This window comes from Cucumis melo, chromosome 7 (genome assembly GCF_025177605.1).
Source record: "Cucumis melo cultivar AY chromosome 7, USDA_Cmelo_AY_1.0, whole genome shotgun sequence".
NCBI classification, from domain to species: domain Eukaryota; kingdom Viridiplantae; phylum Streptophyta; class Magnoliopsida; order Cucurbitales; family Cucurbitaceae; genus Cucumis; species Cucumis melo.
The window spans coordinates 9811775-9831332 of record NC_066863.1 but is presented as its reverse complement, the minus strand read 5'-3'; the positions used below and the strand labels follow the sequence as shown (position 1 = coordinate 9831332).

Genomic DNA, 19558 nt, shown 5'->3' with positions numbered 1-19558 from the left:
ACGACGACAACGGGTAGCAAGATGATCAGCTACGGTAGGAGAGGCGATATGAAGAGGTGATTGTAATGCTCCAAGCCCAGGATTCAGAATACGGATCTTTGACATTCTCTTGCATCCTCTGCTACCTCACAACATCATCCTTACATATCTTAAAAGCTTATTAGAGTGAAAGTTGTCCCCACAAACTAACACGAGTCCTTCCAGCATGTTTTGTTCTCACTCACTATAGAAAAATTTTCATGTCATCCAACATAGAATTGTTCCAAGCTAAGCATGTTTAACTTTCCTATGATTGAGCCACCGAAAGGAAGTGCACCTTATTAGTATAGATAGTAACTTTTAAATTCTTTTAAGTTTTTCTTAACTTTACATTCATGTCCTCAGGATCCCTCTCATTCAGATGTGATATTGGTTCATTCATCTGATCCCCCACCCCCTAAACTTAGGGTGTTATAGACGGCAAAGCAGATCTAGAGTTTGGGTTCAAAAGGGTTTCGCTAATTTGAAGGGAGGGGGTTTGAAATAGATTTGTGTTTTTCGCATATCTGTGGGATTTTTATAAGGCGTCAGGAGTTATGACCATCTCCAAACTTATAATTAATGACGTCGGGATTTTTAAAAGGAAACTCCCAACCTTTATAAAGGCATCAGGGAGTTGAACCATTTTCCAATGCATAGTTAATGGTGTCGTACCGAGAGTTAGTGGGTAACTCCCAACGCACTATCTCCCGATAACCCTTTCAGCCATTGGGATATTCTCTCTCTCTCTCTCTCGTGAATTTTACTATATTTTAAAACATACCCTTAATTTTTTCAATAAAATTTTTTTAATATGAACTTTAAAAATGTTTTCATAAATTATCTTGAGTAGTTAGCCAAGGCTTGTTTGGTAGAAAATCTAAAATCTGTTTTATGTTTTTAGATTCACTAAATTTAGCAGATGTGGGTTTCGCAAACAATTTGGATTCTGTTTCTAAAAACTATTTTTGGATTCTATGATCAAAATAGTGCAAATTATGAAAGCAGTTTTTTCTTTGGGGTCTTTTTACAAATAGAACAAAGCGGCAAAATATTTACACTATATAGAACAATTCCGTAAATCTATATAGAACAATTTCGAAAATGAAAAAAGCCCACAGGCCCACCGTGTAAAATAACAAAAATGCCCAGTCAGCAACCGCGCATAATATATTTGGTACAAAACGCGCACATAATATATTTGATACACGATCGTTTAGATTTGGTTATTGTTTGGTACACGATCGCTTAGATTTGGTCATTTAACATGAAAATTATTTTTTTAATTCTATCGTTTCATTTGGTTACGTTTAAAATTGGTTATACGATCGTTTAGATTTGGGTAGGAAAATTGTTTTTCTTTTGGTACACGATCGTTTAGATTTGGCTAAACAATTTTTTAAAAATTTTTTTGTAGGTGATGGTTTACTTTTTTTTACACAATCGTTTAGATTATTTTTTTTACACAATCGTTTAGATTTGTATACACGATCATTTATTTTTTCAATATTCTTTAGTACACGATCCTTTAGATTTGGATAAACAATTTTTTAAATTATTTTGTTATGCGATCATTTAGATTTATCTACACGATGATTTGTTTTTTTTACACGGTTGGTTACTTTTTTTACACGATCGTTTATATTTGGCTACTCCAATCTAAATAATTTTTTTCAAGATTCTTTATACACGATCTTTTAGATTCTTCTATTTTTTGTACACAATAGTTCGACTTAAAAAAGAAGAAGAAAAGAAAAAACACGATGGAAAGAAATAGCAGAGGAAAAAAAGAAGAAGAAAAGAAGAAAGACGATGGAAAGATTAAACGACGGATAAAAAAAAGAGGAAAAGAAGAAAGACAATGAAAAGAAATCGTAACGAAAAAAGAAGAAAAGAAGAAAAACATGGAAAGAAATCACAGTGGAAAAAAAGAAGAGGAAAAGAAGAAAGACGACGAAAGAAATTGTAGCAAGGAGGAAGACGATGAAAGAAATCGCAGCGAGGAGAAGAAGAAAAACGGAAGGGCAAACTTGGAATATTTAAAAAATGACTAATTTTATGAGCTTTGTTACATGAGCCATAAATAGTTTGGTGTTTTGTTACCTTCATGAAAATTTCCCTATTTCTTTTTGTTTTCATTGTAGCCAGAATTTGACTTTTACATTTGAAAAAGAAAATTTGATTAAATATTTCTAAAAATATTTAGAAATACAATATGTCATATTATAAACTCAATTCATTATTTTAATATAATATGTATTATGAATGTAAAATGATATGAATTTTTAGGCTAAATTACAAAATTGGTCCTTATAATTTTAAAAAGATAGAATTTAGTATGAATTATAGCTAGAGTTTAGTTTTTTTTATCTAATAAAATCATAGAAAATAGTCTCGCTCGTAGGGCTATTTGTGAAGGTTATTCAATCATAAGAACTATATATGATGTTTTATCAAGGGGTCTTTTCAAAAATATAACAAACCGGTAAAATATTTACACCGTACAAAGCAATTCTAAAAATGAAAATAGCTCACAGGTCCACAATGAAAAATACAAAAAATAGCCCAATCACTGTGTGAGATTAATCGACCACACGCACGCATGTAATCGTCTTCTCAACGATCTTGACACACGGTCGTGTTGGTCGTGTATGTAGTATCAACACGATCATGTAGTTATTTTTAACGATGGAAAAAGAGCTTTAAATCTAAACGATTGTGATGACCATGCTAAACGATCGTGTTGCTATGGTAAGTGATCGTTTAGAGATCATATCCACTTGATCGTGTAGTTCTTTTTTAAATGATAGAAAAATAGTTTCAGATCTAAACGATCATGTTGGCCAGGCTAAACAATCGTGTTGCCATGGTAAGCGATCGTTTAGATCATATCTACACGATCTTGTAGTTCTTTTCAAACGATGAAAAAAGAGTTTCAAATCTAAACAATCGTGTTGACCATGCTAAACGATCGTGTTGTTATGGTAGGTGACCATTTAAATTATATCCGCACAACCGTGTAGTTCTTTTTAAACGATGGAAAAAGAACTTCAAATCTAAACGATCATGTTGACCATGTTAAACAATCGTGTTGTTATGGTAAACGATTATTTATATCATGTCTACACGATCGTGTAGTTCTTCCTAAACGATAGGAAAATGACTTCAAATCTAAAACGATCATGTTGAACACGGCAAATGATAATTTAGATCATGTCTCAGTGATGTGATCTTGATATTCTTGAATATGAGGAAGAGATGAAGTAGTTTTAAAGGATCTTGCCGAAAAATGGTGAAGATGAAATAGGAGATTTAAACAAAAAAATCAACCATTTTAAACAAAAGAATCAATAGTTTTAAAAGAATCAATCGATTTTAAATAGGAGCTAAAAAATCTAGAAAGAAGATGAAAAAATAGCAAAGAAGAAAAAAAAAAGTGACGAATCGGCCGCAAATTCAATGACAATTTTGAAAATTATGAAAATATTTATTGACTTCATGGACTTTTTGTATTTTGTTACACTTGCCGTAAATATTTTACCGATTTGTTATATTTATAAAAATTTCATTTTTATCAAACTATAAGCGAAACTTAACTTTCTCCAGATAATATGGATTAAAATTACAATTTAACCAAATTTTTAAACAAACTTTATTTATAAATAAATTAATAATAATTTATTGTTAACTAAATTTTACGCGATAAGTAAAACTAATTTTATGATTTATAGACATATAGTATGAAATACATTTAATCATTTTTTTTAAATCTCAAATCCAATTATTAAATTGACACCCGAAGAAAAAAGCCTAAATTTTTTGTGTGTAGATTATTTAAAGAAAAACCTAAGGACTCGTTTGGTAAAGTTCCTATTGTCTGTTTCTTGTTCTTTGTTTCATGTTTCTTCTTTTTTTAGAACAAGAAACAGTAATGTGTTTAATAACTGTTTTCGATTTCTTATGTGTTTGATAACTATTTCTTGTTTACTGATTTTCTTCTAGATTTATTTTTTATTTTTCACATCTACTTCAATTAAACATTAAACAAAAATATAGGTCTATCCAATAAACATAAAAAATAAAATTATCAAAAGTTTATTCATTTAATACGAAGAAGTATCAATGAACGAATAAAAATAATAATATAAACATAAAATTATATTTATCCTTCAAATGTTGCCAAATTTGATTGACAATATCATCTCTTACTCAGGTCATTTCTCTTCTTAATCCATCAATTTCAACAGCCTCATCGTTATTTCGTGACATCTAGAATTTAATATTAATTTTAAAGTAAGTTATTATGTCTTCAATATTCAGAATTAAAAGAAACAAAACAAAATTTAACCTTTAACTCTACTACCTATAATGCTTTAGAGAAAAACCCACAACGAAAATCCAGATTTGCACAAAAAGGAATACGAAAACTATGGATCCGACGAAGATGAACAATCAGGCAAAAACTATGGATCCGACGAAGAAGAACAGTCTAAAGAAGAGGAAGAGTTTGGGTTATCGAGGAAGACGATGAGAGGTGAAGAGGAAGACAGTGTGCAGAGAAAAACGATGAGTGAAAGAGGAAGAGGATGATTATTTGGGGAAGACGATGGCGATAAAAGAAAAAGGAAACCAATAAAAATAATTAAAAAAAGGAAAATCAAACAAATAAAAATTATTGAGAAAAATGAAAAGGAAACCAATAAAAATAATTGAAAAAAGGAAAATGAACCAATAAAAATAATTGAAAAAAAAGAAAAGAAAAGAAATAAAAATAATTGAGAAAAATGAAAAGGAAACCAATAAAAATAATTGAGAAAAAAAACTAATAAAAATAATTGAGAAAAATGAAAGGAAACAAATAAAAATAATTGAAAAAAAGGAAAACGAAATAAATGGAAATAAATTGAAAAAAAAAAGAAACCACTAGAAGCATTGAGAAACGGAACAGAAGAAACTACTTTTTTTTTGTTCCCAATAATTACTTATAAAATGAGAAACGTTTCTATTTTTTTTAGAACGAAAAACAAGGAACGTTATCAAACACCTTTGTTTCTTAAAAAATAGAAACAGAAACAAGAAACAAAAACGTTACTAAACTAGCCCTAAATAATTCGATCTTTGTTCAAGATAACAGTGTTTTTAAAAAAAAAATTAAACATTTTGAGCGGTTAATAAAGCTTTCAATTTCTTTCTATTTTTTTGTTTCTAAAAGAATTTATTTTCAAAATTAAGCAGTGTTGGGAGCCGAAATCGAATATTCATTTTCTTTAATTTGGAGCATGAGAGAGAGAGAGAGAGGGTTTCTGACATTTTGATAGAGCAGACTGGCAGGCACGTGACTGACAGTATGAATAAATAGCAAGTAAATAATACCATTCTTCCAAATTCCAAAATTCCAATCTACTGCCCTCCCCACCCCATCCTCCTCCCCCTCCCCCTCCACTTCCCCCTCCCCCTCCAACATGGCTCCAACATCCCCCATCTTTTTACATCTTCCCCTACATCTCTTTTTGACTCACTCGATTACCTTCGCGTTCTCTACACATCAATCATACCCACAATCATCTTAAAATAATAATAATCTTATACTAAAATGGGGAGATGAGATGCTGGGGTGGTGAATTTGAGTGTCCAGAATCATGCGCCGTAACCCAAGAGCTTGTCCCACGCCCACCTTCCTCCTCTATCCACGTGCCCTGTTCCACACTTCATCATTCTTCCCCACCCTAACCCTAACCCTAACCTCAACCTCACTTCTGATCATCCAATTAACCATGGTTTACAATCTCCATTCCTTATCTAAACACCCTTTCACATATGAAAATCGCCCCATCTCATCTAATGGCAATTACTAAAAAACACAAATATATAAATGTTTCATATATTTACAACATAAAAGTATTTCACTCTCTTCTATCTATCTATCTAATAAACAACTTAGGTGGTATACAATAATAACTGAAATTGTTTTTACCTCAATTAATGGCTCCTTTCAAATAACATTTTAAATTCTATACAAAAATAGCCAACTACTACACTCCAGCTCCCTCCAAAAATTCCTCCATCGTGATTCGTAGAGACGTTTAAATAGTTCCATTGACCAACCTTTATTTTATTCCAATTATTTTGTTTAATGCACGTTCTAACCTTTAAACATTATATATCAATAATCAACTTTACAATCAACTTCATAATCAAATGTTAGCGAGTCAATGGATGAGAAGAGAACTAATTATTATCATCCACCCATATGATCATATTGTTATTTTCATTGTAAACATATCAATCCAGCAGCAGCCAGAACAGTTTTATCATATACAAAATCGTTTCATTTGAGGTAAAGTAATTGACATCATAACTTTTACTGTAAAATGACAATTGGTGGGTGATTGTGGAGGCGATTAAGGTGGAAAGTAAAGCAACCATTAGAAAATAAATAATAATAATAATAATAATATATATATATATATATATATATATATATATATATATATATATCAAATTCTTGAAGGCTTCGTTTTTTCTAATACACGTTAAAATGATGTGTGTAGGGAAAAGTCTTCTAAAAGATTAGGAGATGATTAGTGAAAGAATTAAGAGTCATAATTACACAATAAAAAGAGAATTCAAAATTTGCACTTACCTATTGGCCCACTTGCTGTAAATTCAGGATGTGAAGTAATCCAATAAACTGACACAAAGCTTAGGAAACCGTGTGGGGCTCCCAGGTTGAGTAATTCAATCGGAGCCATGCATCAGCTTCATGCCGACGACATCCAACGGACAAGAATTGAAGTTGAAACAAGAATTGTCAGAAGGGGGGATGAATTGATTACCTGCAAAGCAAAAGAAAGAGTAAAGTCATCAGTTAGTAAAGTGTGAACACGAGAAGTTTTTTGGTCAACGGAACTTTAAGGAGAATCAGAGATGGTGAACGTGATTATGAAGCTCCTAAAGTTACCATGGATAATTTAAACGCTGTGATTTTAGGCTTTTGGAGGCTTATAAAAGGGTGGAAGCTCGTGGGGAATAAGCATTGTAGGCGGAGAGACAGCGAGCCTTTAGAATAAGCAAAGAAAAAAAAGAAACTAAAAGTGTGTGAGAAAAATATCAATTTGAAGCTTCTTCATCATCATCATCTTCTTCCCCCCTTCTGTACTCCCCGCTTCTCTGAATCCCTTTCTGTTAATTATCTGTCTTTCAGGTTCTGGTTTTTGGGTTTGTTTTTAAAGGAATGAACAATAACCAAACTTAGGATTGTGTAAAGCCAGGTATTTTCAGAATCGAGATCCAGTTTTTGTGTTTTTACTTTTTGTTTTTCTGTAGTTTAATTACTTTGTTTTTGTTGCTCTCTTTTTTCATTCTTTTTTTTTCTAACGATCAATCTGCATGGAGGGTGAATTTTAGTCCCTGAAGGTTGGTTTTCTTTTCTTCTTTCTGTTTTTTTTTTCTCTTTTTTGGAAGTTGAAGGGGTTGTCTATTTACAGACCTCTTTGATATTTTTAGTCGTGGCCTGTTCTTTCTATTTTAACAAGAATCGGGTTCATCTGTAGGATTTTTTATTTTTCTTTTCATTTTGGATTCTTTCATTTTGGTGAACCATTGAAAGTAATGGCAGCTGCCATGGATTTCTATAATGAAGGATCGCAAACAGACCACTTCGGTGGTGAACTAATGGAAGCAATTGTACCTTTTATTAAAGTTGCTTCCTCCTCTTCTTCCTCTCTCTCTACTTTCCCTTCTTCTTCACCAACACCTTATCTCCCTCCTCATTATTCTTCTTCCTTCAATACTCACCTCAACTTCTCTCACTCTGCTTCTCAACAGTCCAATTTGTACCCAAATGGCTGCTCCACTTCGATGAACCCAGTATTTTCAGATGGGTTCTCGACCCAAAACCTCATTGGTTTCGAACAGCCATTCACAATTGGACCCCATCAGTTATCATCATCTCAAATCCCTCATTCCCAACCTCAAAACAGCTTTCTTCAAAACCAAACCCCACTAGCCTTTGCTTGGGGCGAACAAAACTATCAACCACCATCCTCCTCTGAACAACAAACGCCCAGCTTCCTCGCCCCCAAGCCGATCCCAATGAAGCAAGTGGGTTCGTCTTCAAAACCCACAAAGCTTTACAGAGGGGTCAGGCAACGGCACTGGGGAAAATGGGTGGCCGAGATCCGACTCCCTAGGAACCGAACTCGGCTCTGGCTTGGTACCTTTGACACTGCTGAAGAAGCTGCCTTGGCATATGACGAGGCAGCCTTCAAGCTCCGAGGGGATTCTGCCAGACTTAATTTCCCCAACCTCAAGCACCAAGGTTCCTGCGTTGAAGGCGAATTCGGCGAGTACAGACCTCTACATTCCTCTGTAGCTGCAAAGCTCCAAGCAATTTGTGATAACTTGGCCAAGCCGCAGAAACAAGGCAACTCAAAGAAGCCTGTTACTGCAGCTAAGAAGTCAAGGTCCCAATTCTGCTCAATGGCTGAGGAAACAGCAGCTGTTAAGGTGGAGAACTCCTCGTCGCGGGCTGTCACTGAGAGCGACGGGTCTGAAGCGTCTTCGCCTTTATCAGATCTTATATTTCCTGACTTCACAGAGTTGCCATGGGATCAGAATCAAGCTTGGGAGAATTCAATGCTAGAGAAATATCCATCGGAGATCGATTGGGCATCGATCTTATCTTAATAATTCGTTCGAAATCTTCATCGGCACCTGCAACAGAGTTTTATTGAAGGTTGCAGGCCAAGGCTCAAGGCTCAGATTCTTTTAAATGGGCATTGTGTCAATATCATGTAAATGTCCATGGTCGGCTGGTTTTTTTTTCTTGCTAGACCATGAATGAATTAGTTTTCGTTTTCTTTTTTCTTTTTTCAGTTGTAGTAACCGTAATCATTTTTTTATTGGTATGTTACTATTGTCTATTATTTGCGGTTAAACAAATGGTGAGTTCAACACTTTGTAATATCAATATTAACATTGACAAAGCATAAGTTTAAAAGTAGGCAAGCGAAAACAACAAACAACGCTTGAATAATTAAAGTACATAATCCACATTGAAAAATAATTCCATCAATAACACTGGAAATTTTTAAAAAGAAAATTCAGCGATCTCGGTTTAACAGGCTTTTATTTCTTTGTAACGGAGGACACTACAAAATTCTTTATTCTACGAAACCTGTATGCTTTCCAGAAGGAAAAGGGTAAAAGTACCCCAATATTTAATATGTATACTTCCAAAGGGGTATTTTTAAAATTAGTGTGGTGACACACTTTTCGAGGTGAATGCCCCTTCCTCCTAAATACTTTTAAAAGTACCTCTTTTACCTAATTTTTTTAAAAAACCACACTAATTTTTCAATTGACCCAAGTTCATGCGAAGTATCAGATAAAAATTAATGGCCCCGCTAACCTATTTTCCTTCTCGGAAAAATATTCACACTATTTTGAGCACTAAGAAAATGAATATCTGGAAAGCTAGAAAAAAATAAAGAGAAGCATTTAATATGTAATATGAGCGGAGATAAACTACTATTGTTGGAAGGGAATCATCAGGAAAGTTGAGATCAAAAGCAGCAGCATACCAACAACGGGAAGGGAAGAGTCATTCTGCATATTTATCTCACGATTTGACTCTTCAACTGTATCGATGCTCAAATAAATTTGCCAAGTGCCATCTTCTTTTTTATTGCCTTTTGACCATGATATATAATGGAGTCTAGTATCCCCGAAATAGTAAAAACTCCTGCAGAAAGTCCATAAAAATTGAGGCAACGTAGAATTGAAACAATGTATCATAACTGTGAGCAGATGAAACTTGGCTGGAAGACAAAGGGCATGAAGAAACAAAAGAAACCATTTAAAACTGTGACCAGATTATATGAGGATGAATGCTTCCATTATTAAAAAAGAAAAAGTAACTGTTATGTGAAAAGTTGAATCGAGTGAAAAGGAAAGATGGTTGACATTCTTGTTGTGTATTGTGTCTGGTTAAAGCACTGCTACAAGCTTAGGTAAATTTTATGAACTGATTGAGGTTCAAATAACTCTTGTAAGTTACCTCCAACTATAGCGCATACATTTGTTAAAAAGTGAAAGAATGAGATATGCTCCTCTGTGAATGTCACCTGAAAAATACAATATGATTGGGTAGTTAAGACACCTGACAAAGTCTGCGATGTAATACCACATGCCAAAAGCCAATAAGGAGCTTGAAAGAAAGCATTGCATAAAGATTAGAAATAGGGGTCTTTGCAACAAACTTTAGAATAAAAGTAGAGAACCCACCTTTATGGGAGACAGGTCATAGAAGAAAAAAACTCCATGAAGAGCCTGGAAGCTTTCTCCATCTATGCCCCTCAAGTGTTGAGTTACAGAGAACTTGAGACAAGAAATATTCACACTTAAAACAACCATCCGAAAGTTCAATAGAGATAACCATCCAAAAATTAGAAACTAGAGACAAGAAATATCCAAGTTCAACTCAACCTGATTTGACTTAATAGCCTTTCCATTCACAGCCTCGTAAACCGTAGGCACAACCTGCAAGGAAATTTCAGAAAGGTATCTCTCAAGTAAGAAAACCCAACCAACTGATCTCTAAACTGCAGAACAATAGAAACAAATTGATGGAAATGTCAATTTCAGAGAACGAGAAGAGTAGGAAAAAAAAAAAAAAGGAGGCGAGGATATCACACTTAAAATAACCTTGATAAAATATTGGAACATTCCACTGAGTGTTCCTTGACTCCATTGCACACTTGAAGCAGAGGTAGAAGGAAAAAGAAACAAAAAACAAAAGGGAGAGAATGTGAGGGAAATACCACAATTAGTTTAAGGTAAAATGACGATTTACTAAACTTCAAACAAACAAAAAGGAGCCTACCCATCAAGAGGGTTTACAACACCTGGAAAATCATCTCCAAAAGTTAATCTGTTAATTCTGTGGCTTATCTGAAGAATATTATAAATAAATGAGATCATATCCTGAAAAGAAATACAGCAAATTTCTCATTTCAAACTAGTTGCTTACATTAAAAGTATCCCACTGAAATGATGCTAATGGATTATGAATCTGGAAGTACGATAGTTGAAAGCCTCTTCCGGGTGCAAAGTGAAAGTTTCCAGCCACCTTATTAACTTCCAAGAACCCATATATGTTGCATCCTTCACCTTCTTCATCTTTTACCCTTTGAAAAAAACCTTCTCGTTTGCACTGAAAGAATAAATAAGTTAAGATACAAGAGATTCCATTTCAGTGAGGAAGTGCAATCCAATCTCGCAACTCAAAAGTTCTAAGAACAAGAAATGATATAATACTGGAATGTCCAAAAAAAATTAGGTTGAAATTGACTGAATGCTAAATTTCTCTAAATTGAAAATAGACCACGAGAAGGGTTTCACTAAATTCTTTCATAAATAAACCGCAATTGCCACAGTTTGAGATACTCAATCAAAATTGACAAGTTGAAGGGATTTTTGTTTTGAGCAATTTAACTTTGGATTACTATTCACTATGATTCGTGTGTTAACCATATCCAATGATGAACTTCAATCATCTGTAAGTATGATGGGAATGCTATTAGGATAGAATTATGAATATTTTAAGGATACTGAGGGTATATTAATAATTTAGCTAGGTTATGGTGATTTGTTATAAATAGAATGAGGGATAAAGAGTGAAGTTAGTTCATTTCTTGATTTAGGCTTGGTGGCATCTCAAGAAAGGGAGGTTTCAAGTACCTTGGCTTGAATTCTTGGAAGAGTTATATGGTAATTTCATTATCTTTTATATTTCAATACATTTGGGTTCTATCAATTGAATTTACAAAAGAAGAAACAATGTATCAGAACTATCATAAAGTTGGCCTGAGTGAGAAAACTATATATTTTATTTTCAAATAGATTTCAAACAGTCAAATGACTTTGAAATGTCGACCTGAGTCAGAAAACTATTTATTTTGTTTTCAAATAGATTTCAAACAGTCAAATGACTTTGAAATTTAAAATGAAATTTGCATCTCAAAATAACATATCATATGCTTTTATGCAGAAAATAATCCAACCTGGTCAATAAGATCTGGATGAGACAGAGCCCAACCTTTCCTACGATAAGCTTCACGCACATCTTGACAAGAGTTGCAACAATCCTCACCTGACTGAAAAATAGAACAAAGGGATAAAAGGATAAAAGTAATACTATTAGCAACTAATTCAATTATACAGTTCCAAACCTTTACTGTTCTAAATCAAACAAACTTCAAAATAAATGGGAAACGCAGGTATAGCAAGGGTAGTCTTAATTGCCTATATTATCAAATTTTGAATTGGCAGGCTAGTCCAATCAAGAACGAGTAAACAACTGATGTACTCACTAAAACCTATAAAGAAGAGTGATATTAGATTTCTCTCAAAGAACTTGAAAATGCAATTAAACATTGTTCAAATTCCAAAACAAAAATCCAAAACATGAAGTCTGCACTTACTGCCCCATAGCAGGAACCACAATACGTCTCATTTTGCTTGAGTCTGCCACCATGCTTCTGTAAAGGCCTTTCAATCTGCATGAAGTAGAAACAGATTCTATAAACAAAGCAACTCGTTATTCAATGATTCTAAAGTTATTAGTACGATATACCAAAATCAGTAATCATAAAGAAAATCATGCTCATTAGCAACACCATCTGGCCTTGATTCTATTTAATTATTGTTCATAGAAATAAAGGTAAGTAATATAACCTTTTTTGAAACTATCCAGAAAGGTAAACGGTAACTGAAAAGACAATGCAAAAAAAAAAAAAAAACAAAAGGATTTATATACCTCAGTGGATCCAATACCATCTGGTCTTGAATCTATTACATTGCCCTGGTAATCTATTCTTTTCTTTACAATATCATGTTTCTGCATAATTAAAAGACATCAAAATGAAATTTAACCAAAGGATCCTAAGTGCCAAGGACTGCTTATATGTGAATCTTCTTGCACGGAGAACCAAATGATATCATTTACATTTTGAATTTAGGGATGGCATACCACATCAAGGTGTTGCTCTCCACTAATGTCCATAGCATGAAGACTGAGAACAGAACATGGAAGTGCAGGAAATGTTACATCAAACTGCACATGGAATAGGAACATTACGTAGATGCACATTCAAGTGTAAGTCCAGGAGCATTTCCAAGGCAAATAATAGTGAATAAGAACAAAATCAAGTAATTAATAAATTTGTTGAGCAGAGTATAAACCACTGTATGGGTTATATCAAGCAATCCTAATTGACCAAAATTAAAACTTCCCTCGAAATATACTACATAAACTAATAACAATAAATCAATAACAAGATTCCATTTGGCAGGTAAGTTACATTGATGCGTAAGTGTTCTCCTCTTGAAGTATCAACTATAAGCTTTGTTTCTGTTGCAGTATGGACATACAAACCTGGAATTAGAAGAGCAAAGTCTCACATATGTTATATATATATATATATATATATATATATAATTTAATTACTCGTTACAGAAATTCATCCAAACAAACATCTGAAAACAGTTTCACTAATAATCGACTTAGCTATTTTGTTAATTAAAAATAAACTAACAACTTATGAATACCAAAGAAATAATGTAGGATGCTGCATGGAAGAGATTGAAATGAGAAAAGATGTGAAAAACGAAGAACGTACGAAGCTCGGAGAAGAAGAGGAGAAACATTATAATGGAGGAAGCGATAGTGATGAATCCACCGGAGAGTGTACGGTTGTAAAAATCTTCGCTGATTTTGGGATAGGCGTCCAATTTTCGAATCTTGTTCATCAAGCTTTCCATAATTTACGAAAGAGTGAGATCTGGATTCGTGATGAAGAAAAGAAATTTGTTTGTAATGAATTGAATTACTTGAACATTTGTTATGACACAATGTGATGAAGTAATGAATTGAAACTTAGAAAATTTGAGTTTCAAATCTTTAAACGACGCTCCATGGAGAGGAAGAAGCTGGATTGCAAGGGAGAAACGGCTTTTTTACGTAGAAAGTACCCCCACAACTGACTCAACTTAGCATTTTAGTTAGAACCTTCCTTTCTTTTCCCTTTTCAATTTTATCTCCTCTTCTCTACGTAACACTCTCATTGTACTTTTCAGTTACCAATTTTATTATTTATGAGGTAGACTATCTAATTTGTAAAAACAGAAAATCTTAATTAGTTTATTAGTTCATTTATGCCAAAAAAAAAAGTCATTAAATTTTTTTTGCATTTTGCGGTTAAGTGTAGTTTTAGCTTCAAATCGTAGTTTCAGCTTCAAATCGAACTGAACCAAACCGTGAACACCCCTGGCTGCAATGTAAAGTCTAAAAACCAAATTGTTACCGAAAAAAACATAGTATTAACTTAAAAGGTTAATCTACACATAAAAGCTATTGCAAAAGTAAGCCGCACAGAGTAAACGTAAGAAAAGAAAAGAACACAGTCAAGTTGATAACCTAGTTCGGTGTAATCACACCTGCATCTTGAAAGCCATATGCCTGAATGAGAAGAAGATTTACTAAGATTCAAGGGGTTTCAAAAGTACATAACCTATCAAAGATAAACTATCTCATATTACACAACTTCCATGAGATAAAAGTTTAGGTTTCTCTAAACCACTTGACGTGCGAACAAGAGGGAGCTTGTAACGCCCCAAATTTCGAGGTAAGTTTTAACATTTTTTTTCTTATGTTAATTTTCGGGAATTTAAAATTTTTGGCGTTAAATTTTGTTTGGTTTAGAAAAGAAAAGAAAAAGAAAATGAAGGGTATAAATTTTAATAATATGATATAATATAATAATAATAATAATAATATAATATAATATAATTTATATATTATTATTATTATTATTATTTAATAAATATATGTATATATTTAAAAAAAAAAACAAAACCCTAAACCCATCTCCCCTCCCGCGCCGCCAGTCCTTCCCACTCCCCCCCGGAGTCTCTTTCTTCTTCTTCTCTCCACGAAGCCGATCGTCGCACGCGCCATCTTTACCCGTTCTCCGTCGCTGTCATCTCGTTTTCATCTACGAGAAGCTGGTTTTGCCGTCCGCCTCGCCTTCACCTCCTCTTTCGTTTGGTTTCGCCATCGACCCCTCCGTTCTCCTTTCCTCTTCCGTTCAGCGCACCATGCACCACCGCTTCCGTCTCTGCCTCGTACGTCGTCAGCGGCGCTTTAGCGACGCGAAGGCACCCAACGACGGCCCTTCTCCAACTGTTCTTCTTCTTCATTCCACGCACACGATCAACCGTCGGCTGCCTCTGCCTCGGTCGTGTAGTGTCGGCCGTCGTGCGTCTTATCATCAACAAAGGTAACCGTGCAGTCTTCTTCGTCGTCGACGTCGTGTGCTCGTGTTGCCACTGTCGCGTGGAAACTGGATCGGCTCCTCCAAGTCGGCTCAGTTAAGTCAAGCTAGTCGAGCTGAGCCGTACCTGAACCAAGCCGTTAAGTCGAGCCGAGCCAAGTCGAGCTAAGTCGAGCCAAGGCATTTTTCCAAGTCGATCTCCCTGTTCACCAAGCCGCGTAAGCCGTTTTTATCGTGCTGAGTCCCGGTGAGTTTTGGTAAGAACAATGTAAGGAATTCCTAACATTTTCAATAGTCAATGCGAGTTTAAATGTCAGATTAAAATGTTGAACTTATTGGTTGAGTTAACTGTTGATCCCCTGAAGGTGTTAGCGAGGTGACGCTTAGGTTTAGGGGTGTTACAGCAAGTGTAGTTGGAGCCAACTCTCCTCTATTTGGGTAAGCCGGTAGATGTTGCTTTGGAACATTTTGTAATGTGGATTTTTGGTGATGTCATTGTTATACCCTAAAGTTTGTGTTTAGGTGGATTTGTTTGGACGTCGAATTGAACAAGGATTTTAACTACAGTTCAGATAAGGGATTTCTTACTACTGGACCTCAAACCTTGGGAACGTAGTAACCCATATGGGAATTATATGATAGCAACTGTACTGAATTGATTGATGCATGTTTACCTAGAAAACATCACTTATATGCATTCTTGACTGATTAAAGGTGACATGATCGTTAGTTGTAGCTTATGCACTTATTTACGTTAATGAGTTGTTCTGCTGATGGGCATTGATGCCCTGATGTTCTGTGTATTGTGGTTATGTTGAGGGGCTATGCTGTTAACTGGAATAGTAATGTCGATGTATTATGAAAATCTTAATGCTATGTAAAGTTGAAGTTTGTTATCGGGATACTGGTTATGGAGTTATGTCGTGGAGGGACTAAGAGTTCAAAAACCTCATGTGTAGATTGTGTATACGCCGTTGAACTGTGTTGTAGACTGAATACGACTATTATGCATAATATGGACGTTATGCATAACATAGATTTCCTTTAGATGTGCTAGGGTTTGAATTGAGACGAAGTACCGTCAGGTGAATTTACAAAGTGATGATTTGACTAGTTAACTGGATTTAAGGAAATGTCACGATGACGTGTGAATTAGATGTACATATAGTGACTGAGGAGACTGTTGATTAAACCTAAACTGTTTGACTGGCTAAGCTTATAACTGAACCGTTAACTTGAACGTTTTTGTGATGTGACTGTTGTAGACAGTTTAGTATGGACTGAGGGTTAACGGTTAGCTTTATCTATGGGGTAGCGTACCTTACAGGCATAGTGTCCTTCGGGGTCACTAGACTGATATGTGTATTCTTCGGAATCACGGGATTGATATGTGTATCCTTCGGGATCACGAGACTGATATGTGCATCCATCGGGATCACTAAACTGATATGTGCATCCTCCAGGATCATTAGCCTGATATGTGCATCCGATGGGATCACTAGACCAATTGATGTGTACGTTCCACGGAACCATTAGACTGTTTATGTAGGGTACCCCCCTAAATAGGAAGCTAACTGTTATTACCCTAATGGGCCCAGTAGTGGGTCCTTTACTGGGTATGTCTTATACTCACCCTTTTTCTCTTTAAACTTTTCAGGTAATGGTATGGTAAGGGGCAGACTAGCGAGGGGAAAGAAGGGTGTGTGAAGGCCATATGGACGCGTCTAGTTTCTTTACGCTCCCGTTGACGCTTTGTTAATTTCTATTTCTTTTGAGAATTAAATGGAGTTATGGTTAGAACATTTGATTGGTTATTTTGTTTCGATGATTTTGTGAACTATATTTTGGAACTTTTGGGAACGTGATTTAAAATAGGGCTCGAAACTGTTTTTGTGATATTTCGAATGTTTTAAATGAATCGTAATAGGTCTTTTATGAGTTGTGTGTTTTACTGTCAAGTCGTAGCAGTACGTAGTGACCTTAGCTTAGTCCAGAAAGTTGGGTCATTACGGAGCTTTAAATTTGTATGTATATAATTACTCTCGTTATTGACTATATTTTTTAGGGACAAGATACATGTTCTTTTGTAAAAGAAACCCAAAATCATTGGACCATCATAGTATGCATAAGCTATGAATTAATTGATTTTTTTTTTATTTCGTAACATAATATTGTTGTGTTAGGGGTCCTCCCTAAAACTCATGAAAATCCCAAAACAACAATGGAGAAACAAAGACAGTACTATGCTAATTTATATTAATAGAAAATACACAGAGTTCACAAGCGTAATAAAAACATTACTGAAGAACACCAACATAGAAAAACAGAAACAAGAAAATAGAAAGTGACAACTAGAACCCCAGCTCTTTCGAGAAGGTCGGGTTCTTCTCCAAAAACAACTCACAGCTGCTTTCCCAAAATATGACCTGTCCCACCAATCCCCTAAATATTCTTTATATATTACTCTCAGTGGGTCCCTCTCAGAATCTGCTCTCCACCTGTCTTCTGTCTATTTCCTAACATACCCTCCCTCATCTTCCTCTTTCTATAGGTGTTAATAATTGAGGGCCTTACATGTTGTTCACTGTTGAAATTTACTTGATGTTTGCTTTCTTTTTCGAGCCAAACCAGTTCTTCTAACAGACGTAAGTTGTGATTGATGTACTCTAATAGGTTTGGCTCATATAAAATAAGTATGCAACAAGTCTTATCAAAAAGAGAAAAAGAAAAGATAAAGTATGAGATAAGAGATGAAATGGCTTAGCATATTGTGGGCTCAGGAACTATTGCTTCAATAATATATCAAACCGTAATCGAACCTAAAATCCTGTTTGGCCCATTAAGTGAAGGAGAAATACATAAGTACCTTGTTAATATGTTGGAGTTAGTTTGTGTTTGGGGTGTCGATCTAAGAAGCATTAAAACTGCGTTTGGCCTTTGACAAGTGTCCAACGTGTTAACTGGTTATTTTATTATTACATTTTTTTATTTCAGATAGGCATGACATGAAAGGTCTGGACACAGCTGGAGACACCTCTAAACAACCTGTAAGTTAAAAAAAAAAGTTTTAACTAGAATAGCCTAAATTGCTACATGATATTATACAATGAGCCTTTTTTTCTAATATATTACATAAAATTCCTAAATGAGCCAACATTTTTCACAAAAGAATGGGCAAATTTATTTTATTACCCAAATTTCATTAATCTTGAATAATATTTTCCTTAATTATCAACAACCATATTTATTATATCAATCGTAACTTCCTTAATTATTAATACATATATATTTGAAATTATTAATGTAATATTTATTACCTTTAGAATGATTTAAATATGGTATAAATTATTATCTTATATGGTAATAATATTTTTAATTATCCTACAAAATAAATATTTTCAATTTCATGTCCAACCAAAAGTTATTCTCACGATCATTAATTCCAACGTCGACATTCTTCCCCGATTTCTATAACAAAAAAAATTGTTCTTTCTTCTTCCCTTCCGATTTTCTTCTTGTGATACGATTAGTCTTTTTTTTTTTCGTATATTATTTATTCTTTCATTTCGTAGCATATATTTTTTTCCTTAAAAAATTTGTTCTTTCTTCTTTCATTTCGTAGCATATATTTTTTTCTTAAAAAATTTGTTCTTTCTTCCTTCATTTCGTAACATATATTCCGGTAATGTTCCTCCTATTTTGATTTTTCATATATGCTATTGAATAATACATTTATGTTTTGTGATTTGTTACATATATACTACTGCATATATTCAATAATACATACACAAATTTTTTCTCATGTTCTGTAATTTTTTCTTACCTAATTTATATACTACTGCATATATTCAATAATTATTGCATGTTCCGATCATCTTATTTATATTTTTGTTTAGTAAAGTTTTTGTGAACAATACATACATTTATATACTACTGTTTAATCTACTTCTATTTTGTGTTTTATCAGATATATACATCTTATTCATATTTATGTTATGTGATTTGTTACATATATACTACTGCATATATTCAATATACTACAAGAAAAACTACCTACTATGACAGTTCACTGCAACTCAAATGGAGAGAAGATAAGAAAAAATGTCATAAAATGTCAAATGCGCGTTTTTGGCGGGAAAAAACGTTGTTTTCGGATTCTACATTTTTTATGACAGTTATTTATTGTCATAAAAGGTAAAAACATT

At 34.0% G+C, this 19558-nt stretch overlaps 2 protein-coding genes across 2 annotated transcripts; one reads left to right on the top strand and one right to left on the bottom strand.

Annotated features, from left to right (window-relative positions):
• Positions 1–6452: 6452 nt before the first annotated feature.
• LOC103487547 (uncharacterized) lies at positions 6453–14071 on the bottom strand. Its single transcript, XM_051087561.1, has 14 exons — positions 13701–14071; positions 13383–13456; positions 13052–13135; positions 12839–12919; positions 12504–12578; positions 12084–12176; positions 11051–11233; positions 10904–10971; positions 10726–10777; positions 10507–10560; positions 10306–10398; positions 10079–10145; positions 9603–9763; positions 6453–6854 (listed from the first exon to the last, which is right to left on the bottom strand). The coding sequence occupies exons 1-13, from the start codon at positions 13840–13842 to the stop codon at positions 9672–9674; spliced, it is 1158 nt and encodes a 385-aa protein (XP_050943518.1). The 5' UTR covers positions 13843–14071; the 3' UTR covers positions 6453–6854; positions 9603–9671.
• LOC103487548 (ethylene-responsive transcription factor RAP2-13-like) lies at positions 7042–8975 on the top strand. The gene has a single exon (XM_008445887.3). The coding sequence runs from the start codon at positions 7630–7632 to the stop codon at positions 8704–8706; it is 1077 nt and encodes a 358-aa protein (XP_008444109.2). The 5' UTR covers positions 7042–7629; the 3' UTR covers positions 8707–8975.
• Positions 14072–19558: the final 5487 nt, after the last annotated feature.

Excerpts from the sequence above, each read along its gene's own strand:
- LOC103487548 (XM_008445887.3), top strand. The coding sequence starts at position 7,630 with ATGGCAGCTGCCATGGATTTCTATAATGAAGGATCGCAAACAGACCAC.
- LOC103487547 (XM_051087561.1), bottom strand. The coding sequence starts at position 13,842 with ATGGAAAGCTTGATGAACAAGATTCGAAAATTGGACGCCTATCCCAAA. Across the intron at positions 13,136-13,382 it reads GAGAACACTTACGCATCAAT|TTTGATGTAACATTTCCTGC; the intron begins GTAACTTACCTG and ends TTCCATGTGCAG. Across the intron at positions 11,234-12,083 it reads ATCCAGATCTTATTGACCAG|TGCAAACGAGAAGGTTTTTT; the intron begins GTTGGATTATTT and ends TTATTCTTTCAG.